The sequence below is a fragment of the Salmo salar genome, chromosome 23, assembly GCF_965601325.2.
Source record: "Salmo salar chromosome 23, fSalSal1, whole genome shotgun sequence".
Taxonomy (NCBI): Eukaryota; Metazoa; Chordata; class Actinopteri; order Salmoniformes; family Salmonidae; genus Salmo; species Salmo salar.
Window position 1 is genome coordinate 17,593,226 of NC_138313.1, and position 24,745 is coordinate 17,617,970.

The window sequence follows — 24,745 nt, forward strand, 5'->3', positions numbered from 1 at the left end:
GCATTGGTCCCATGTTTCATGAGCTGAAATAAAATATCCCAGAAATTTTACATCTGCACAAAAAGCTTATTTCTCTCATTTGTGATCAACTTTGTTCACATCCCTGTTAGTGAGCTTTTCTTCTTTGCCAAGATAATTCATCCAGGTGTGGCATATTAAGATGCTGATTAAACAGCATGATCATTACACTGGTGCACCTTGTGCTGGGGACTTTAAAATGTGCTGTTTTGTCACACAACACAATGCAAAGATGCCTCAAGTTTTGAGGGAGCATGCAATTGGCTTGCTGATTGCAGGAATGTCTACCGGAGCTGTTACCAGATAATTGAATGTTCATTTCTCTACCATAAGCTGCCTCCAACATCGTTTTAGAGAATTTGGCAGTACATCCAACCGGCCTCACAACCGCAGACCACGTGTGGGCTAGCGGTTTGCTGGTGTCAACATTGTGAACAGAGTACCCCGTGGTGGGGTTATGGTATGGGCAGGCATAAGCTATGGACAACGAACACAACTGCATTTTATTGATCGCAATTTGAATGCACAGAGATACCGTGACGAGATCCTGAGGCCCATTTTTGTTTAAGGTATCTGTATTTCCAGTCATGTGAAATCCATAGATTAGGGCCTAATGAATTAATTTCAATTGACTTATTTCCTTATATGAACTGTAATGCAGAAGGCACTCACACATCAGAGCTATATTTTTTGCAGGTGCATGGTAACAGTTGAATATAATGAGAAAATAGAAGAAATCCGCACACTGCTCTTGCTAGTATCATTTTTCTTTAAACTTTACGTGAACTGTAACTCAGTAAAATCATTGACATTTTTGCATGTTGCGTTTATTTTTGTTCAGTATAGATAGGTCATTATGGAGACACTCTTTTTCCATGAAACATATCAACGCACTAGAAATGGATATAACGACAACAAAGCATTGGAACATGACTTTAGGCATACTAGAGCTCTTTAAATACATTTGCTCAGAGGTGGTTTAAAGTAAACGGCATTCTAATGTCGACTTTTCTGATGAACTTTAATTCCACTCCACAGAATACAGTAACAAAAACCTTTTGACCACTAGTGGGTCCATGGTATTGTTCTGTCTCATTAACATATTTTGAGACATGCCTTGTAAGGGGCTATATTTGTTGTACCCATGAGTGAGAATGCTGTATCAATTCAACTCCTATGTGGTTATAGGGCTCTATAAACTTTATATAGGGGACAGATTGGAGTGGTGACATGTCTTAAAAAATATATATATTTTCATTTTGCACAACCCTGCCTGGTGGATATTTTCTGGGGTTGTGTCCCTTTCTCTACTCTCTCTCCTATCCTTTTCTTTGGATGGACCAGGAGGCAGTAACAGTAACAGTGGCTTGACCGTGGCTGGCACTGCCTTTCTGGTCCAGCGGAAAAGGCTGGGAATGCCTGAAGGACTGGGGAAGATGGAAGGGTAACAGTGGCTTCACCGCGGCGCAACCTGACTCTACAGACCACCCAGAACCCCCTCAGCATCCAGAATCAGCAACGGACCAGCTGCCTGAGGAGGAGACAACAGACTGCATGCCTTGAGGCAAGTAAACTGCTGAGACGAGCCTTACTCCCTCCACCCTTGGCCTGCAGCCCTACTCTCCTGACATTCTTTTTTTCCCATCTGCCCTCCTCAAGCCACCACTGACCAGACCAGGACCAGCAGACCGCCAACCACCTGGCGTAGACCAGACAGCATTACCACCAGAACCAGAGGCGCGGAAGAAGGACCAAAGACACCAACTTATGCTTGGAGTGAGCAGACCACAGCGGCGTTCCTCCATTGACCTACTGGTCATGGGCTTCCAGATGTGTCTGCCCGCTCTGAGGTTTGTCCTTCCCCTACAGGATCGGAGCAGACCTAAAAACCACCACCACCCACCTGAACAAGATGACCGGGAGGAACCAGGAGGGAGGCGCCGCTACAACGACTTTCAGCACGCTTACAGGGAAGGACATTCAACAAGCACAGCACTTACACAAATGAATGATGATTGGCTGAGAGAAATTAATGATGAAAGGATTATGGGCGCTGTTTTGTTAGACTTCAGTGCAGCTTTTGACATTATCGATCATAGTCTGTTGCTGGAAACATGTGTAATGGCTTTACACTCCCTGCTATATTGTAGATAAAGACCTACATGTCTAACAGAACACAGGTGTTCTTTAATGGAAGCCTCTCCAACAAAATCCAGGTAGAGTCAAGAATTCCCCAGGGCAGCTGTCTAGGCCCCTTACTTTTTTCAATCTTTACTAACGACATGAGTAAAGCCAGTGTGTCTATGTATGCAGATGACTCAACACTATACACGTCAGCTACCACAGCGAATGAAATGACAGCAACACTTAACAAAGAGCTGCAGTTAGTTTCAGAATGGGTGGCAAGGAATAACCTAGTCCTAAATATTTCAAAAACTAAAAGCATTGCATTTGGGACAAATCATTCACTTAACCCTAAACCTCAACTAAATATTGTAATGAATAATGTGGAAATTGAGCAATTTGAGACTTAACTGCTTGGAGTAACCCTGGATTGTAAACTGTCATATTCAAAACATATTGATACCACAGTAGCTAGGATGGGGAGAAGTCTGTCTATAATAAAGCGCTGCTCCGCATTCATAACAACACTATCAACAAGTCAGGTCCTACAGGCCATAGTTTTGTCGCACCTGGACTACTGTTCAGTCGTGTGGTCAGGTGCCACAAAGACAGACTTAGGAAAATTGCAATTGGCTCAGAACAGGGCATCATGGCTGGCCCTTGGATGTACACAGAGAGCTAACATTAATAATATGCATGTCAATCTCTCCTGGCTCAAAGTAGAGGAGAAATTGACTTCATCACTACTTGTATTTATGAGAGGTATTGGCATATTGAATGCACCTAGCTGTCTGTTTGAACTACTGGCACACAGCTCAGACACCCATGCATATCCCACAAGACATGCCACCACAGGTCTCTTCACAGCCCCCAAGTCCAGGACAGACTATGGGAGGCTCACAGTAGTAAGAGGCATGATTCCATGGAACTCTATTCCACATCAAGTAACTCATGCCAGCAGTAAAATTGGATTTAAAAAACCTTATGGAACAGCGGGGACTGTGAAGCAACACAAACATAGACACATGCATACCAACACACGATAACATACGCACTATACACACATGTACACGTGGATGTTGTGTTATAGATATGTGGTATTAGAATAGAGGCCTGAGGGCACACACTGAATATGTTGTGAAATCTGTTATTAATGTATTGTAATGTTTTTAAAATGTATAATTGCCTTAATTTTTCAGGACCCCGGGAAGAGTGGCTTCTGCCTTGGCAGCAGCTAATAATGGGGATCCGTAATAAATACAAATACAAATCAGCACACCAGAAGAGGCGCGGAGGAATGACCAAAGCTCTAGACCTACACCCGGAGCGAGCAGGCCACAGTGGAATACCATGATTGACCTCTGGGTCTTGTGCTTCCAGGTGAGTCAGCCGCCCTCGGGCCCTCCCCTGCAGCCCCCGTTCCGCCCGTCCTTTCGTCGCGCGCTCTCCGGCGCCGGGAGCCCCCCAGCTGGCCCCCCGGGAACGACCCCACCCGCGTTGCCCCAGCCCCACGGCCGGAGGTCACAACACCAGAACCGTGGAAGAGGCGCAGAGGAGGGACCAAACAACAGACATTCACCTGGAGCAAGCGGACCACAGGGGAGTGCCACAATTGACCTCCGGGTCAAGGGCTCCCTTAGATGTCTGCTTGCTGCTCAGGTTGTCCTTCCTCCACTCTATAGATCCCGACCCAGCCCCAGTTCCCGGGCGCCTGTTTCTTCCCAGGTCCCCAGTCCCAGCTCCAACCCCTGCATTCTAGCCCTGGTACCAGACTGATTTACAACCCAGCCCCAACACCAACCCAGGTTTTCCCAGTCCCAACACCAGCACCAACCCTGGACACAGCATCAATCAACCACAACTACCATCTCCATCCAGCAATTGCCAGCCCAGACCCCAACATTTCCCCTCCCCAACACAAAGACACTAACATTCCACCAGACCAACCATAACTGACTGACTAACAAATTGAAGGACTGATTATTGCTACCTGTTTTTTTGATTGAATGCATTTGGGGTTTTGTTCTTTTTTTCTTGGTTATTTGGTTTTTCTTTTGATTTGCTTAAGTTGGTTTAACTACTTATTGTACTTGCCAACAAGCTGTCAATTAAGCTACTGTCAAATTCACAGTAACCCCTTTACAGTGTAAATCCTTCTTACATTTTTGTATTGATTTTGGAAATGTTCTTTCATTTTGAAAATGTGGAGTAAGTTGGGTAGGTTTGTAGGAAAAAAAAAATCTAATTTAATTTTGAGGCAGCAAAATCTGTGTAGACTTTCACTAGGCACTGTATGTTTGCTGACTTGCCTTTAAATTAAGGTTCAATAAAAACAAATACATTTTTTTTTTGCATTAGGTAATTTACTTGCTACAAATGTGTTATCATGAAATAAAATCCTGTAAATCTTTAAGCAGCAGATCTCTTAAGGTTGCCAGGAAAATGTGTTCAATCTTCATTTTTGTAACAGTCACACAAACAAGGCTTTCTACCTAATACATGCACAAATACTTTGTATTTCATTAGCAGCACATTTAACTTCGCTCACATGCAATATAGAAGATTTCGGATAGAAACTTTTTGATGGATACAATATTACTTTTTTTTTTAAATTCTATCTATCAAATTGTATTTCTAAATTAATTTCTAATCTGTGGCCCCAAAACATGTGCGTTAGTAAACCATTGGCACATGCCCTTGAAAGCAGGACCATTATAATACAAATTAGATTACTTTAAAAAGAGATTACTTTCAATTACATGTTATTTCTATATACTCAATACCTTTTACGATGTGTTGTGTCTGCGAACAATAACTTTATCAATTTCCATGTTAAGTTTATGAGGATTGTCAGGACGGTCAGCACATGCCACGTTGCGTCAAACACTGTTGACTGAAAAATCATGCAGTGGAGAAAAAAACAATACTGCTGCCTTACATATAGCCGGGCTGGTATAATAAAACCTCCATATTGGGAAGGGAAAAAGTTAGAGGACTCCCACAGATGGGAGGCCCATATCACTAGTGTATTTTAAGGACACACATCTCTATGAATGATCAGTTAGGCATCGTTTTAGATATTTCAAGATAAGCTTCCTCAATAAAATCTCTGTGGACAAGTAGCCTATAAATAGTACTCAAATATGATCATTCGACTCCTTCTGCGCTATTCTGCACACAACATCAAATAACTATAATGATAAAAATGGTTAAATTCAAGTGAACAGAAGCGTCCGCACTACAACGATAACCACAATAACAGTAGAGAACGGCGACGCTTGCCATTGTTGGGATCACTTTCAGAGCGATTTTTTTCCCCTGTCCCCCAACCATACAGCGTCAACAACCGATCAAAAACGCGTTCTATTGAGATGCTCGGTGGGGAGAGGATGTGAGGCAGAGCGCACGGTGAGCTTTCCTGAATAACTGGGCATGTGAGCATATTGGTGTCAGTCAACATGAATTATAGGACGGCTTGGGAGACTGATGTTCCACGACAGACAGCACATCTCAGTATCAGAAGACCATAATTTTCCTATGATGATACATCCTGACAAAACATACCGTATGAGTGACCTGCTAATGTAACCTACCTTTCTGGACCTTGTAAACGGTCAATAGACCCAGAACTGATCCTAATGGTTGCATAGGCAGGCCTAGGCTGTATGCAGTTATTTCGGCATGAAAGACGCATTCAAAACAGGACCTTTGAGCTGTTATTCAAATTAGCCTATACATCACTGCACTAAAAACATAGGCCTTAATCAACTGTGGAGCATTGCGTGCCCGGGGACTGCAGAGTGCAGCCTGGAGGAACGCACAGATCTGACATTTCATAATCTTTTAACTTTTGTTCTTGCACTTTGACAGGTAAGTATTTATATTATAGCCATAATATTAAGCTAATTAATGGCCTAATATCTACTTAATATTTAGCTTCTTACTACACATCTCTCGCCGCTCTCTTCCAGGTGTTCTCGTGCGACACAGGCTAGCCTCTCCGCTATTCCTCTTCTCTTGAAATCCCAGGAAAGGCTATAGGCTACAAACGCTATAGGACATTTATTTTGAACATGTTTTACACTAGGCATAATAGCCAATTCGAGGAGAGAAGGATGCTTGCTCTTGTTAATAGTGGAACGTAAAATATGCCTAAAGCATAGGACAAATTAACTGTCGGGGAAAGGGGAAAGTTGAGGAGAGTGCATTGTGATAATTTTGACCGGTGATCATAACATTGTTGCATGTATTGCAAATGGTTGCACAGGACAGACAAAAATAAGATTAAAAATAATTGACAAGCTTTAGAAAAATGGAAATCACTTGAAAACCACTTGACAACAAGGCAAGCGATGACACGCTGTAAATACACTGGCTAAACGGTGTTTTGTTGTTCCTACATTTAAATATGAGTTTCAATATTATTTTTCATGACATGTACATTGAAGTGTTATTTGCAGTTGTCACTATGACAATGAACACACCCTGAAAGCCCAGATATCTGTGTTACCACCATATTAATAGGCCTAGAGGATGCATTGGATCAGTTGATAGACAGGTGTACTATAGAACCTTACACTTTCCTCTAGAGTGGATGTTTGCCAACAAGTTATAGTTATGTATATTTTATCGTCATAGTTATCGTCCTTGGTGTGGATAGCCTACCATGTAAGCACGGAAATACAGTGAGCCACTGATCATTATAGCTTTACTATTTTCGCCACCAGGTGTCGCAGTGTACCTCTCTAGTTTAATGACGTGGTGAGAAGTTGGGGGACGCTGCGCATTCGCGGGAACCACTTTGATAATTAGCATGTGACCAATGGGATTGGATATGCAAATATGAGACGCTCGAACTCCTGTTTCCACGTTAAAGTCGGGGAGTGGGAAAGGTGAGAGGAGAGTCAGATGTACAAAGACTAGACGTGCAGACGCACACGGACACTAACTTGATTGGGACGTTAATGGAGAGACCATCAGTGAATATTCTGATTTCAACGTGGATCATTTTCCTATGTGCAATATGACTTTTGAGGAAACCAGTGGAGAAAACTCTACAGAAAGGTAAGATTATCTTTGCAACTTGTTGAATTTGTCACTGCTTGAGCACTAACTGTCAAACTCGTCTCCCTGTATGCGCACGAGTTTGCCCGAGCATGTCCAATCTAATTTAGCTAACAAATTACAGTAGCCTATATAGCTAGTTTCTATATTTATGCAAGCTGACTAAATAACAATAAAGTCGTATATTTGTCGCAGTATGGTTACCTATTGTTTTGCACCCCCAGGATGGATTCTGTGTCTAAAGCATTGGAGGAGGTCATCAGCTCTGCGTTACCCCAAGGTTGCGTCACTATAGGAGTCTACGAGGCAGCAAAGTCCCTCAATGTGTAAGTGAAGCACGTTGCAAGAGATTATTAGCTACATGCATAACGTTAACTATTATCCAATAAGACCTATATTCTTAATTAAACAACTAAATACGAGTAGTGAATGAAGTAGCACAATTATTTTTCACTAGATTATTCTTAAGTTATTAAGCAGTAATACATCTACTCTGAAATAAGTTCATGAATCTATTACTGTAATGTTACTTGATTAGCGAGCTAATTGTATTGACATTTAATTCACCAGGGACCCGGATAATGTGGTACTGTGCCTCTTGGCCACAGATGAGGAGCAGGTCGAGGACGTGGCTTTACAGATCCACTTCACCCTGATTCAGGCGTTCTGCTGCGAGAACGACATCAACATCCTGCGGGTCAGCAACATGAGGCGCCTCGCTGAGATCCTTGGAGGAGTGAAGCCTGGAGACGAGCCCATGGACCTGCACTGTGTGCTAGTTACTGTACGTGTCATCACATTGTTCCTACTTCCATATCCCTGGCTTGTCATCTACTTAACAGTGCTAGACTGATATCAGTTCCTCAGGTGGTGTGGTTCATTATACCAGCTAGGTTATAATAAAATGTTTCATGGATGCTAAAGATTTGCAGTTCAAGAGCTTTGAATACAGCGTGAAAGGCCTAGCCCTAGATGGATGCAAATACTTGATTTTAACAGCCACCACATCTGGCCTGGTAGTTATGTCTTCATTCATTGCTCAGCTCTTTGAAGCTTGATCCAGCTGACTGCAGCCGCCTGATCTGCAGTGTGTGTCTGTGATGTGGCTTCCCTAGTAGTCTGACGTAGCCTACGCTGGCTGCAGTACTGCGAGTGATCTGACTCCAGTTACTAGGGCTGCGTCCAAATAGCCTATTCAGTGCATAGTGCACTACTTTGGGCCCTGGTCAAAAGTAGTGCACTCTATAGTTCAGGGGTAGGCAACCCTGTTCCTGCATTGCCGGAGGTACTGCAGGGTTTTGTTCCAACTAGGCACCACAAGTGACCAACTGAGCTAATTGATCAGTTCAGTGATTACCTAAGTTCAACACACCTCGTCTTCCGGGTCAGTTAAACCAAAAACCTGAAGTGCCTACGGCACCCCAGGACCAGGGTTGCCTACCCGATATAGGGAACAGGGTGCCATTTGGGACGTAACCTAGACGTTTGTGGCCGAGTTAGCGTAGCGCTGTGTACTCTTAACTGCTCTTCCTGTGGGCCACTAGTACTTTTTCAAACCCACGTTCCAGGAAATGAAGCTTAGCTCATAGGAGAAAGAGGATGAACGATGGCACGTTTACAGAGAGATTCCTAGACTGCAAAAGTCAGCACGGAGACATTTTTATGCCCTGCTCATACACTTCCTTAGTAGCAATCTGATCTGTGAGGCCCACTATCAGGGCATACCTCATGATGCAGAGAACCCTTATCTGATTATGGTTGTTACAAAGAATTGTGTATCCTTATATATGATGCATATGTTTAGAAAGCACAGCAATAGGCTAGATGTGTGGTTATTAACTGTGTGGGCAGTTATAATAACCACACTTGTGTAGAACCCTCAGGCCTAACTGATTAGGGTTGTTCTACATTTATAAGGCATACTTGTCTGTATTTTAATGCCTACGTTTTTAGAAAGCAGCATTGGCCTAACTGTTTTTGTTTTCCATTTCTCTTCACAGAAGTCAACCACGTGCAAGGACCCAGCTCTGAGCAAAGTGAATCGCTTCTGTAGAGACAGTCGAATACTGGACCAGTGGGTCCCCATCATCAACTTACCTGACCGGTGAACAAGCAGCATGGACTCCACGTAACCACGTTGTACACTTTATATTGGAACACAGCACACTGCACTAGATCTGTGTAATAATGCCTTTATTGGAACTCATGAACAAACCTCATTCAACAGAGGGAAGGAGAACAAGAAAACCTGCTGGATCAGTGTGGATTTTATGCTGAGGTTTTCAGCTGAGGAAGAGTGATTTAGCATTCTGGATTCCAGGACTGCCAAGGTAACAATGGTATGACTGTAATGCGAAGGTAGCGATTGGTCGTTGGCATGACTTTGTCCTCATGCCCAGGCGCTGCCATTACAAGAAGCTGACTCATGTAAGCACACACAGCAGAGCAGACATACGCACGTAGTGGTGAACAGAGTAGAGTGCACAAGGCAGCAGGGGATTGGAATCTCCTGGATGCTCAAAGGACTGACTCCAAGGACCATACTCAAGGACTGAACTAAACCAAACTAGAGTTTTCTGAACTAGACCGGAGTAGTCTGGACTAGTCTGGGACTACAGGATGGATAATGCCTCAAGGAAAGTGGACCAAATTTCCATGTGGATATACTCTGCATGTTAAAGGTTTATGCAATTTTATCAGTAACTTACTGTATTATTCAACATTATGATACTGTATAAACTGAATACAGTAGATTACCATAGAATGCACAGTAAAATGCCATATGTTTGTTTTACAGCACACTCAGACCTTTCTGTAATTTCAACAGTAAATGTGTTTTACAGTATTCATATAGTGCATTGTGGGAAATTGTTGTGGGTGGGAAAAGAGTCTCTGGCTCATTAACATATTACGGTGTGCCTTGTAAGAGGCTATATTTGTTGCACCCGTGGTGAGAATGCTGAACCCCCACAGAATACGGTAATATACTGTATTTTAGGGATTCTACAAACCTTGTCCTGAAACTCTACAGTAGCCAATTGCTGCCAGTCATATACTGTAATTCAGAATACAATACCAATACCGCATTTTTGTAGCGCCAAAAACCATTGAACACCATTGGCTGTGTGGTATTGTTGTTCACACTCATTAACATATGTTGATACGTGTCTTGTAAGAGGCTATATTTGTTGCACCCGTTAGTGAGAGTACCAATTTAAGTGATGCAGTATGTGGTAGTGGTTCCCTAACAATGCAATGTATATAGGGGACAGATCAGAGTGTCTCAAACCTTTACTAGTTGAGTGGTGATTCATTTTGATCTGTTTTGCCTTGTAGTCACTGTCAGGTTAGAAGCCTTTGTTAAAGCCTAAAGTGCAAGTGATATAAAACAGCTAGTATTCATTAATATGCTGTAATATGCAAATGTCAACAGCCAACCTGCTTACTCTAATCCCTTGTAATTACAGTAAAATACTGTATTTTCTTACAGTTTAGTCACTGTTACTGTATTGTACTGTGTTTCATTGCTCTGACATCAAGTTACCATGAATATCTCTGTATTGTATTGGCACTATCTAGAGATTGTCAGTGATGTCATAAGATATCTTGTTGTAATTATAATTATTTTGAAGACCAATGTATCTTTAACTACAACATTTTCAGTAATGGTTAAAAAAAAAAACTTTTACTTGCTATGACATGTATTATTTATTTTTTTAATCAACCTTGGTTGAATGCACTGACTAAGTTGCTAAGGACAAGAGTACCTGCTAAATTACCAAAATGTAAATGTTAAAATAAAAAAACTTGCAAAGAACACTGGGTAATGTGTCGCTGCATGGGGAATTCCAGTAATACACTCTAAATTAGATTACAGTAACATTTTTGGTACTGCAAAATGTATTACCATAAAATGTATTACAGTAGTTGTACTGTAAAATAAATTACAGTAACTTATTGGCCAATTTCTGCCAGTAAGTTAATGTACATTGTACAGGAAATGTTTTACAGTGTGGAAAAAAATACATCACTGTAATTTATATGATCTTGATTATTTCTGAAATTGTTATTTTGAGAATTATTTAAATTAAGAAGGAAGGTCTTGTTTAGGTCATTGTCAGCACAAACCAATGTATTGACTTAAACATTAACTTCGTTGTTTTGTTTAAATCAATGTTTGTGTTCATTTAATGAATTGATGTTGCAATGTTCATCAACAGCTACCTTTGCAGAGAAATAAACAAAACTGAACTAAACATTTAATTGCTTTTGCTTTCTTGGATTTTATGCAGTGAGTTATGAGCATCACTCAGCGGCTTTCTGAGTTACCTGTTAGGGACACATGAGTCCGGACTTGTAATGCTTCTCTGTAAAGGCAGTGGAAATCAGGGCCATTGAATAAGGATTCTGCTTTCAACCACCTCGGTCAAAGAGGCTTTTCACTGAGGTCACTAGATAATTCAGCACAATTACAGCTGCGGTACTTTTTGTCATTTCTCATAGGTAGTGTTTTTTTCCCCCCTCAGCTGCAGGTGTTGACTAAAAGCCTCAGTTCAGGGGAATGGCATGGCATGCAACGCTTTCAAGTGATCTTGCATATTCAGCTGAATAAAGAAAGGATCAAGGATGTGTGCACTGTTTAACCTGGTGCAAAAAGCTAGCACTTAGTTTATCTTGTATTTATTATGTAACATGCACTGTGTCTGAACAATACAATACATCCCTCCATTGACACCAGTGGTAAACACTACAGCGTGTCTGTTATTAAAAGCCCTTGTAACAACAGTTTCACACTCTGCGTTCACGTCTTAACAAAACATATAATTAACCATCTCTCACGAGGGGGAAGGAGAATTCCCGTACATGTAGTTTCCTTCTGTGAACAGCAGCATCCGTGTGTGTGATCACAATGACAGCCCTTGCTGTCACTGGGCCTTCTGTTCAAACACACAAGGGGATAAACAACTGTCCCCTGACAGGGCCAAAAACAGCCAGAGAGGAAAGAAAATATATATTACTAGCCAGCACACTCAGAGGATACCAGAACTTAATGTGTATGTGTGTGTGTGTGTGTGGAGCAGAGCAGGGGGACAAAGCCCTCAAAGAGCAGCTGATGAAACGATGAGTGTGTGACTATGAGTCAAGGCCCATTCAGACTCACAGTGAGAGTACGGGAGGGTACTACTGACTTCATAATAGCTATAAATAGACCCAATGAATGGAGGTGATGCAGTCACAGTGACGCACTGATAGTAGTAATAGTGTTACTATTTAGAACGCAACACAAGCAGAGCTGGCTGTTAACTAGAAACCCCCTGATGTCATGCAGGCCTGAAATATGTCTGTTCAATGATACATTTGTGTAACTTAGCTTTCACAGCCTTACCGGGGGGCTGTTGTTTTCTTAGGGCAAGTCACCATTAGCGGTCTTCGCATGAGAGACATGGGTGTGAGCCCACAGTTTCAGTCATCAGATCAACACTGAGCAGCGGGATGCTATGGTGATTTGACTTGGAGTGAGTGAGAATAGAGGAAAGTTGCAGGTCTGTCCTGCTAGCCCTCTTTGGAATGGAATGCAGGGGTGTATGAATAGGGGGGCTACTACCTTCTGAGGTAGCGATCTAGTGGTTTTTACAGGAGTTAAATAACTGCAAGTCAGGAATGGGGCGTCAGCCAGGTGGGTGACTGGAGGTTAGGAGAAGGCCAGTACACTGCAACCTCACTCCTCTGAACTTTAACTCCCATTTTCCATTTCCACAAGAGTCATGGAAAATAGCTGGGCTGGGGGGTACCACCAGTGAAACTCAACAACAGATGACACTGACGACGGGAATTCAGCAGGGAGGAGCAAGCATAGACAAATGAACAGAACAGAACCCTACTATAATTTTCTGATGAACTCTGAATGCACTGTTTATGCAGGTTTTCACTATGGATCTATAGGCCTAAATCTCAATGCCAACAGAATGGAAACATTTGATAAAGACACTGATCTGTAGGGCTGGGAATTGCCAGGGACCTCACAATAGGATATTATTACAATACTTAGGTGCCTATATGATATGTATTGCAATTCTACATGTATGACAATTAATCGCGATTCTATATGTATTGCGATTTGATACTGAGATTTACATTGCGATTTGATGTTCCAAACATATTGCTCACTACAGTATATGCCTGCTACAGAGGGACAAGAGAGAGCCATGAGAAAACTAATTTTGATCAGTCATGGAAATAAAAATGTCTAACCGTTTAAAAAGAAGATTGAGGACAAGCAATGGTAGGAGAAATACCAGAGTTTTGGTGCAATTACAGTCATCTAGCGCAAGCTAACGTTAACTAGCTAGCAACCAAAAAAGTAGTGGGATAGTTAAGAACAGTATCTTGCAGGATTCAGTAGTTCTACTGGAATCCATAAAGAACAAAACCCTGTCTTCAAACATCTACATCAAAAGGTGCAGCGTTTGGGCAAAGAGACAAAACATGCACATCAAATTAAGATGGAAAACAACCACTTTTTGTGCAGTATTAATTTACCATCGTTACAAACCACTTAATGTAAATTACAGTATTGTACATAGTAGGCTGGTCATCTAGGTACCTGTAGACTTTCCATCACCAGGAAGAAAAACAATGCACAATACAGTAATTGAGTACATTGTGACATCAAGTGGTTTGTGATGATGTGGCTCAGTTGGTAGAGCATGGCGCTTGCAACGCTAGGGTTGTGGCGTGGGTTCCATTTCTACATTGGACCAGTAAGAAAATGTATGCACTCGCTACTGAAAGTTGCTCTGGGTAAGAGCATCTACTAAAATGTAAAAGGAATGAATAGACCATTTCAGTTTACACATAGAAGTAAGTTGTATTTGCAAAGTATTTCAAGAAGCTGGAAAGCAGGTACTGTCAGATTAATTGTTTTGTACATGTAAATGTCAGGTAGACACTCAAATACAAATACATTTAGTTGAAATGTTTTCACAAAAGTAGTGCACTGGCCCCTTACTAGCCCTGTATTAGCAGACATCTTCAGCGCAGGCTATTTATTTTCTTTCTGCAAATTATTCTTTAACCTGTCTCCTCCCATTCATCTACACTGACTTGAAGGGGATTTAACAGGTGACATCAATAAGGGATCTTAGCTTTCACCTGGATTCACCTGGTCGGTCTATGTCATGGAAAGAGCAGGTGTTCCTAATGTTTTCTACAGTCGTGGCCAAAAGTTTTGAGAATGACACAAATATTCATTTTCAAAGTCTGCTGCCTCAGTTTGTATGATGGCAATTTGCATATACTCCAGAATGTTATAAAGAATGATCAGATGAATTGCAAAGTGCCTCTTTGCCATGCAAATGAACTGAATCACTAAAAAACATTTCCACTGCATTTCAGCCTTGCCACAAAAGGGCCAGCTGACATCATGTCAGTGATTCTCTCGTTAACACAGGTGTGAGTTTTGACGAGGACAAGGCTGGAGATCACTCTGTCATGCTGATTGAGTTCGAATAACAGACTGGAAGCTTCAAAAGGAAGGTGGTGCTTGGAATCATTGTTCTTCCTATGTCAACCACGGTTATCTGAGAGGAAACACTTGCCATCATCATTGCTTTGCACAAAAAGGGCTTCACAGGCAAGGATATTGCTGCCAGTAAGATTACACCTAAATCAACCATTTATTGAATCATCAAGAACTTCAAGGAGAGCGGTTCAATTGTTGTGAAGAAGGCTTCAGGGCGCCAAAGAAAGTCCAGCAAGCACCAGGACCATCTCCTAAAGTTGATTCAGCTGCGTGATCGGGGCACCACCAGTACAGAGCTTGCTTAGGAATGGCAGCAGGCAGGTGTGAGTGCATCTGCACGCGCAGTGAGGCGAAGACTTTTGGAGGATGGCCTGGTGTCAAGAAGGGCAGCAAAGAAGTCACTTCTCTCCAGGAAAAACATCAGGGACAGACTGATATTCTGCAAAAGGTACAGGGATTGGACTGCTGAGGACTGGGGTAAAATCATTTTCTCTGATGAATCCCCTTTCCGATTGCTTGGGGCATCCGGAAAAAAGCTTGTCCGGAGAAGACAAGGTGAGCGCTACCAATCAGTCCTGTGTCATGCCAACAGTAAAGCATCCTGAGACCATTCATGTTTGGGGTTGCTTCTCAGCCAAGGGAGTGGGCTCACTCACAATTTTGCCTAAGAACACAGCCATGAATAAAGAATGGTACCAACACATCCTCCGAGAGCAACTTCTCCCAACCATCCAGGAACAGTTTGGTGATGAACAATGCCTTTTCCAGCATGTTGGAGCACCTTGCCATAAGGCAAAAGTGATAACTAAGTGGCTCGGGGAACAAAACATCGATATTTAGGTCCATGGCCAGGAAACTCCCCAGACCTTAATCCCATTAGGAACTTGTGGTCAATCCTCAAGAGGCGGGTGGACAAACAAAAACACACAAATTCTGACAAACTCCAAGCATTGTTTATGCAAGAATGGGCTGCCATCAGTCAGGATGTGGTCCAGAAGTAAATTGACAGCATGCCAGGGCGGATTGCAGAGGCCTTGAAAAAGTAGGGTCAACACTGCAAATATTGACTCTTTGCAGTGTAATTGTCAATAAAAGCCTTTGACACTTATGAAATGCTTGTAATTATACTTCACTATTCCATAGTAACATCTGACAAAAACATCTAAAGACACTGAAGCAGCAAACTTTGTGAAAATTAATATTTGTGTCACTCTCAAAACTTTTGGCCACGACTGTACACTCAGTGTATAGCGAATAGGTTGCTTATCCCAGAGTTTTTTTCTGTCAAGTTAAAACAATCACATCTCCACAAAGCCCCAGTATCATCCATCATCAGATGGGAGAGTGGCGATTACATCCATGTGGTCCAACAAATATAGCCAGAGCTGGTTTCTGCCTGTAACATTAAACCCTCAGAGAGAAGGAGAGTGAGAGAGAGCGAGAGAGAGAGAGAGACCACTCGTAGGCACAGGGAGCATTATAGTCGCTAGTGTGTCTACACACACCTTGCACAGTCTTCACATTTTGCTGTCCCAAAATGAAATCTAAAAATGGAATACAATCAATTTTTTCCTTACCGATATAAACAATCTACTCCACATTTTCAAAGTGAAAGAAAAATTATAGAAGCGTTAAAAAATGTCTAATAATAAAAAAAACATGTCTTGATTGCGCATGTCTTCACACCCCAGAGTTAATACTTTGTGAATAATTTTGAATATGATTCTACAAACTTTGCACAACTCTTAAGGCAAGATTTATCCATTGTTTTTGGTGTTAAAATGTGTGTAATTGTCCCGCTTTAAAAAAAATTATATAACAGAGTTTTTTTCAGAAGACTTGGGGTTTTCCTCTAACTCCCTACTTGGGGTTTGCTCCTTTCATATTTCTTTTGATCCTGAAAAAATCCCCTGTCCCTGCCAGTGACAAGCATACCTATAACATAATGCTGCCACCACACTACTTGAAAATACAGAGGGTTTCACTCTGTGTTATGTTGTATTGGACCCAAACCGGTTGTTTTTTATTCAGGCCATTTCTTTGCCATGTTGTCTTGAAGTATTACTAACAGCCTTGTTGCAAACAGTAATGGATGGTTTGGAGTGGATTTTTTAACAAAGTTGGTAGAATCTTATTCAAAATGATTCACAGCTGTAATGGCTGCTAATGGTGCTTCCACCGAACATTAACCCTGGGGTGTGAAGGCATATGCAATTAAGATCTCTTTTTTTAATGCTCTATAATTTTTATTTCACTTTGAAAATTGTAGGTTGTGGAGTGGAATACAATTTAATAAAGGTTTTGATATAATTGTAAGGCAGCAAAATGTGAAGACTGTGCAAGGGGTGTGTAGACTTTCACTAGGCACTGTAACATAACAGCCCTGCTTTGACTTGGGGACAGACAACAGTACAACAAAATACAGCAAAAATCTGAGCAAATGGAAGGTTTACAGTCCAGTGATTGACCTGATACTAGATAAACGGGTTTGTCTATTAGTTGTTGTGACAATTTAACAAATCTATACTCTCAAGTTATCCTCTAAAATGTATCTTATCATTGTAATAAATGTATTGTTTTTTTACACACAAGCTATTTTTTGTGCCAGGACAAGTATGTTTATAAATCACTCGAAAATCATCTAAATCATGTGTTTAAAGACCTTTATTAACATCTACAAATATAAGGTGTCAAAATTGGGAATAAAATGCAAAAATTACATGACACAGGAAAAATATCCACATGGACAATATGTACCAGAGACCAAATCCAGTATCGTTATTTGTCACAGAGTGAAAAAAAAATGTTCGCTTTAAAACTGTAAAATCCATTTGCAACATCAATTGAGTCAGCAAAAATCAAATAGAACACATACATCAAAATAACATATAGGGTAGAGCGAGTTAAGTTGTCACACGGGTAAGTTGTCAAACTGTTCATACCTCCAACACTAGAGGCGCTATCTAAAAAAAATCAAATAGCTACTTTGTGTGACTACATGTTCTATGGTCAACTTCCTGTTCACATGTGGTCAAGGTCACTCTAATCTGAGGTGAGCACAAGTTTCTTATTTTTCCGCTTCAAAAGTAAAAAATTGTCACTTTACATTTTATGCAATAAAACTTTGTTAGGTATGAATGTTAAAAATTATAATTTTGCACTGAGTAGAGGAGACATTAACTTGTCTTTTGATACTTTAGCTGCAGTCCTGTGTTGGGCTAACCTTGAGATTTAGCCAACATTAGCACACGTCAGTTTGGGGCAAGTTGTTTTAATGACCTTGGGGCAAGTCTTCACATGTGACAACTTGCCCCAGTATACATAGACACATAGAACACGCTTAAAAAAATTGTGATATTGTGTAATCAGCTCTGATAGTAGTATTACATGTTACCATAAATGGATTAATATATATACATAGAGCAGCAGACATATCCCTGGACTACAGAAGACAGGCTCTGGCTTGTGTGTGTGTGGTGTGTGTGCGCGTGTATCTACTAACACACTACATGCCTACTGTATGAGACAGTATATCCCCCACACACACACACACACACACACACACACACACACACACACACACACACACACACACACACACACACACACACACACACACACACACACACACACACACACACACACACAGTTATGAATTTAGTGTGGTGTTATGAATTGCAATGTGGCAACAAGGATAGTAGACAGGGAGGTGGTCATAATAAGCCTGTAATGAATATATTATTGCAATGAGTAAATGTGTTTTTGGAGGAAAGAAGAAAGGAAGGAAGGAAAGAAAGAGGGGAAGGAAAGAAAGATGGTTAGAAACGATAAAAGACAGAATGTCAGCACACCACCTGGCATAATGTTAAAGGCAGTGAGGCAGGTGAAGTTTCAGAACAAATCAATCAGGAGTACAGCGAAGGATTTTTACATAAATTACCGTAATCTGACTCTGTATTTTCTAAAGGTTACCAGAGAAGAAGTTGAAAGCCAGACAGCCATGCCAACAACACTGGTTGGCTATTCAAAGCCACGGCAGGTTTTATCACCTGATTTGGAGATGCAGCTTGTTCAGTATATTACTAGGTCAGCTGACATTTATTTTGGTCTGTCGCCAAGTGAGGTCAGAAGACTTGCCTACCAGTTTGCTGTGGCACACCAGCTGAAGTTCGCACCAATCTGGGCAGAAAAAGAAAAGACCAGCTCAGAGTGGTTTACAGGCTTCTTAAAGCAGCACCCAGCGCTGTCGTTGAGAAAGCCAGAGGCAACTAGCCTTGACAGGGCAAGTAGCTTCAACAGAGAAAATGTTAATGCTTTCTTCGACAATGTAGCAGAATTGCTACAGCGATATCAATTTGGACCAGGAGACATATGGAATGTCGATGAAACTGGGGTGACCACTGTACATAAACCTGGCAAAGTGGTGGGCAGACGTGGATTCAAACAAGTAGGGTCACTGACCTCCGCTCAAAGGGGAACCCTCGTCACACTGGTCTGTGCTGCCTCAGCCACAAGGAATAGTATACCTCCATATTTTATATTCCCTTGTGTCAACTTCCGCAATCATTTCCTGATCAACGGGCCATCTGGCAGCAAAGGAGGGGCAAATCCCGCTGGGTGAATGAAAGATGTGCACTTTGTTGACTTCCTGAAACATTTTGTCGAGCATATGAAATGCTCAAAGGAGAAGCTCTGTTAACTCCTTTTGGACAAAACCACAAGTCTCATCTGTCCATTGATGGACTCAATTATGCCAAAGAAAATGGCATAATTATGCTGTCATTCCCACCCCATTGCTCTCATCGGCTTCAACCCTTAGACAGGTCTGTCTACGGGCCGTTAAAGAGGCACATCAACACCACGTGTGATGCCGGATGAGGAACAATCCCGGGGAGACAATATCAATTTATGACATTCCTGGGATTGTGGCCTATCCTCTGGCTGCAACATTCAGGCTTGAACATTCAGGCTGGCTTTAGGCTGGCTGGGGTACAACCTTACAACAGGGATGTATTTCTGGAAACCGAGTTTGCCCCATCCTACGTTAAAGATTGCCCCATTCAGAACCCAACCCTACCAGGCCCCAGCACCAACCCTGCCCTGCCAGGCCCCAGCAACATTCCAGCCCTGCCAGGCCCCAGCACCAACCTGCCAGGCCCCAGCACTATTCTAGCCCTGCATAGCACAGGCTCAGACACAGACCCGCCCAGTTCTTATGCTAGCACCAGCTCACCCTTGCCAAGCAATGCCATTGCTGACAGCGGACTACCAACTCCAGAGGATATTCGACCATATGCAAAAGCTGGCCCCCGAAAATCAGCTTGCAAAGGAAGAAAACGGTGCAAAACAGCAATTCTAAATGACACCAGTGAAGCAGGTACTAGAAATGGAAAAGAATAAGGCACAATCTAGCAAAAGGCTGTTTCCGAAGAAAGGGAAGCAAGGGGGGAGTCAAAATCTGGATCTGAAAAGAACAAGGCAGCTAAAAAAAGAAAAAAAATCATAGAAGAGTCATCAGATGAAGAGGAGTGCTTCTGCCTCGTCTGTGTGGAGCCATTTTCAAACAGCCTTCCAAAGGAGACTTGGGTGAAGTGTGTGAGATGCAACAAATGGGCCCATGATGCTTGCACCTCAGGCCAGGCAATTTATGTGTGCCAGAACTGTGACTCTGAAGAGGAGTCTGATTAGTCAGATACGGATGTACGTCGCATAGGTTGTTCAGTTTGCAAAACTGTGAATTAGTGCATTAGTGTGTTTAAACACCACGTCTGTTTTGTTAAGATTTTAAACATTTAAGCAAGTTATCTGCAGCATTCCATTCCATTCCGATTCCAACAATTACCGTGGATCTATGTGCACGCCAGAGAACATTCGATTTCAAAGTTCAAAGTAAAGTGGTCGCGGCACTTAATGTGTGCTCTGCCAGCATTATTGTTTTGAATGAAAGGCATGATTTGCCAGATTCTCTAGGCATGATAGTTTTTAATTTGTGTTCTTTAATGAAGTTGAATTTGATTTTGAATTTGAAATTAAAATCAATATTCACAATGAATTAGTTGTGTTCTTATTTGTTGATGATGCAATGGGACAACTTACCCGACGTAGTGTGACAATTTACCCGCTGATGGGGCAAATTGTCACAAGTGCACACTCTCTATTTTACGGTCTACAACTCCGTACTGAAATAAGATATGAAGATGTAATGAATACAATATGTGCCCAAGACTTCCTTCTTTCATTTGTATGACATTCATTTCAATTGTGATGTATTGTGCCCAGTAAATGTTAGACATCGTGAAAAGTGTGACAACATACCTCGCTCTCCCCTACTGTATTATCATCAATTTATCGTCAAGGAGAAGAAAAAAAAGTGTTGACACATATACAGAGTCTAGATTCAACTGAAGTTCAGCATGTCATTGCAGTGACATACTGTGACAGTGAGAAGAAGCAAGTGTAGAAAGACATCATCCAGCAACACGCAACTTCAAAAAAGCCTTCAAAGCCACACAGAATATAATATCTTGTGGTGTGAGCATAACATAAATAGTAGAATGTGAGATCTTTGGTTCTGGGTTGCTGAGATTGCCCAGAATATGTAGACAAATAGCATACCATGTGGTGTGGGAACATTTTAATTGGTGCTGCAGCCTGTCTCCCTGGCGGTCAGTTGACCATCCAAATAATAGTCAGTCTCTATTATTTGAATAGCTAACAACAACAAAAATTACAGCATAGAAGTGCTCGCTCCCTGCATCCACCGAGAATGTAGTGATTCCATTGTTCACAGCATTATCCTAGTGTTGTTTGAGGACTGTGGCTGAAAGGTAGCGGTGAGATGCCGAAGCGAGACTACTTCAATATTAAGGCCCTGGATGGTTAAGCTGGGTCGTGTTCATTGGGTACAAAGCGAAGTGAACCAGGGAGGTACTACCTGAACTTGTCTAATAAGAAACGATAGTTTTAGTTTTAGCTACAGTATGCCCTACTGAACATGACAATGGTTACCGAGTTGCTTTTGCCAGTCGCGTGCAAAGTCACACAGGTACACTTCCACGAATGCATACTCCCACACACATTAACAACTATTCAACCATTGTGACCATCATGACCATTGTGAGAGCATGAAATAAGAAATGATTATTGTATTGTTATTGTAAACATGGAATGTTAAAACTCAAGAAGAAATCATAATAACAGTCTACACAAAGTTCACGATTGATCACAGGATCCCTTTCAGGATAGAAGTCGTACATGTATCAATTAAATACTAATCAGAGTGAAACACTAAAAGTACTGGCAATTAAAATACAATCAGAAAACCTGTACATTTCTAGCCTGGTACCAGATCGGTTTGTGCTCTTGCTTATTCCCTAGTTTTCACAATTGTTTGCGAAGAAAATGAGTCACAAGGAGTTTGCATGATAGCACATGCAGACTGGCACTCAGGATAGTACAGTATGCTTCCTCTGATGCTGATACATTGGATAGATGTCATTGTGATGGCACAGACGGATCTTACCTCCTCTGCTTCAGCTATGTAGAGATAACATTATGGACCAACATCTTTTACATCAACGTAAGGCATATTACACTCATTTAAAGGGTTACATAATATTAGTGTACCGTGGTCTGCAGTACTTCATATTGATACTACATTATCTATCTACCGTACCACATACAAGCAAGACAACTATGCAAAGTCACAAAGGTTGGTTTCTAAGGCAAAGGTTAGTCTGAGTTTCATAACAAATACATAGAAGTGGGATAGTCTGATTTGATACCCCCCACCCTCTACCCACGCCTGAAAACAAAACGATCTCTGACATTGTCTTTGCAGAAACAAAACAATGCTTGTTAAACATGGTGAAGTGGTCATGCTTTAACCTTCTTCAGGCCCTGTTTATGCAAGCTAGATGTTTTCCCTTACAGAATGACAGGCACCCTTTGAGAGTGTGTTAATTTGTCACAGAGGCCATGACCTTTTGGCCAGCCTGCCCTCTCTTGTTTTGATGGGGCATTCACATGTCAGTCCCAAATGGCAGCCTTTTCCCTTTAGTGCACTACTTTTAACAAGGGCCCATAGGGCTCTGGTCAAAAGTAGTTCACTATATAGGGAATAGGATGCCATTTGGAACAAAGGCATACAGTGGTTTACCAGCCCATCAGCACTGGTTAGTGTACTCCTGTGTCATGGGACTGGCTGATTTACATAACAGGGTTATTACAAGCTTATCAGCAGCATTCAAACTAGACTGATTGTTTTCCAAAGAAGCTACTGTGTGGGGACTGACTGACGCAATCAGGAGCTTAAAGGTTTAACTAGTGTGGTGCAACTGCAATGCTTTAGGGCCATTGACATTATTTATGCTCTAGCTGATGTGCACTGTTAGATGTTTTTGTAATTTTATCTGTAACTTACTGTATTAATCAACAGTATGATACTGTATAAACTGAATACAGTAGATTATCATAGAAGGCACAGTAAAATACGATGCATTTGTTTTACAGCACACTAAGACTTTTCTGTAATTTCAACAGTAAAACATTGTAGAGTGCACAGTAAAATAACGTAAATTGTAAGAGGCTATATTTGTTGCACCAATGAGTGAGAATGCTGTACCCCTACAGAATACGGCAATATACTGTATTTTAGAAATTCTACAAACCTTACTGGCCAATTGCTACCAGTAATTTACTGTAATTTATAATACATTACCAATACCGTATTTTTGGAGAGCCAAAAACCTTTTGAACACTAACTGGTTTATGGTATTGTTGTTTCTCACTCATTAATATATTTTGAGGAGTGTCTTGTAAGCGGCTATATTTGTTGCACCCATTAGTGAGAGTGCTGTGCCAAGTGATAGGTGGTAGTGGTTCCCTAACAATTAAATGTATATAGGGGTAGATCAGAGTGGCAGCAAGTCTCAAAACCATTCATGGTTGAGTAGCTAGCCCTGTCTTTTGATCTGTTTCGCCCTGTCAGTTTACCCATAGATTTCCAGTCATTGTGCTGACGCTAGTTAGCATTGGCTCGCGAAACTACCTTTAAACGCCCTTCATACTGGACACAGAGACATAAAATGGTATCTACGTTTAAAGATACTTTTTACTTGCTATGACTGTGATATGTGTTTTTTTATCAACCTTGGTTGAATGCACTGACTGTAAGCTGCTAAGGTCAAGAGTGACCAAAATGTAAATCTAAAAATGAAAACTTGCAAAGAACACTGGATATATATGTTACTGCATGGGTAATTCCAGTAATATACTGTAAATTGGATTACAGTAACATTTGTGGTACTGTAAAATGGATTACAGTAACATGGATTACAGTAGCTGTACTGTAAAATACATTTGCTGCCAGTAAGTTGATGTACATTTTAAAGGAACTGTTTTAGTGTTAACGTGACACAGTTGGGAACCCCCTGTTCAAACCCAGCTGGTCTTTAGTCTGCATAACATACGGTAACAATCTGAAAGAACACCAGTCTCTGTTGAGATGAGCCTCAGAATGAGCTCTTATCTATTCATGACTGACTGAACTAAACTAAAAGCTTTTTTTCTGGGCCACAAATTAATTGTTGTGTCTGATGGAGAGAGAGTACCAATAATTCTGATTCTACCAAAATGGCACTTGTTTAAAGGCCCTAAGGTAACATTTTGAAATCAACCTAAAGTACAAGGAAACATGGGGAGTGGGACTGGGCTGGCCTTAAGGCAAATAGTGTACCGGTATTAACGTTGTATATTTCTCACTATAAAAGAATACAATTAAAAAAGCGAAGAGAATTCAGCTGTTCCGCTACTATAATATAGTGCATGGCTTCTTGTCTTTGAAGGGGTTTTCAGAGGCTGGGATACCCATGAGTAGAGGGTCATATTTACCCTGTTCTCCACAGTAGTGCATCAGGTCTGCTGAGGCCTTGGACACCTGCAGGAGAGAATCATACAGCAGGTTACAATTGTCAACACAAGGAAACACACACATAGAGAGAAGGTCAGAGAAGCCAG

General features: G+C 41.4%; 2 protein-coding genes across 3 annotated transcripts in view; one reads left to right on the forward strand and one right to left on the reverse strand.

Moving 5' to 3' along the window:
* The first annotated feature begins 7,006 nt into the window (after positions 1-7,006).
* On the forward strand, positions 7,007-11,469 carry LOC106584172 (growth arrest and DNA damage-inducible protein GADD45 alpha). Its single transcript, XM_014169119.3, has 4 exons — positions 7,007-7,206; positions 7,431-7,532; positions 7,777-7,990; positions 9,207-11,469. Exons 1-4 carry the CDS (start codon positions 7,157-7,159, stop codon positions 9,312-9,314), a joined length of 474 nt encoding a protein of 157 aa, XP_014024594.1. The 5' UTR covers positions 7,007-7,156; the 3' UTR covers positions 9,315-11,469.
* Positions 11,470-17,374: 5,905 nt separating this feature from the next.
* The window catches only part of LOC106584173 (guanine nucleotide-binding protein G(I)/G(S)/G(O) subunit gamma-12), a 76,235-nt gene continuing 68,864 nt past the window's right edge, over positions 17,375-24,745 (reverse strand). For both annotated transcript variants that reach the window (XM_045706082.2, XM_014169120.3), the window contains one exon: positions 17,375-24,665. In XM_045706082.2, coding sequence (XP_045562038.1) covers positions 24,540-24,665 — 126 coding nt within the window. In that variant the 3' untranslated portion in view covers positions 17,375-24,539. The remainder of the gene's footprint in view (positions 24,666-24,745) is intronic.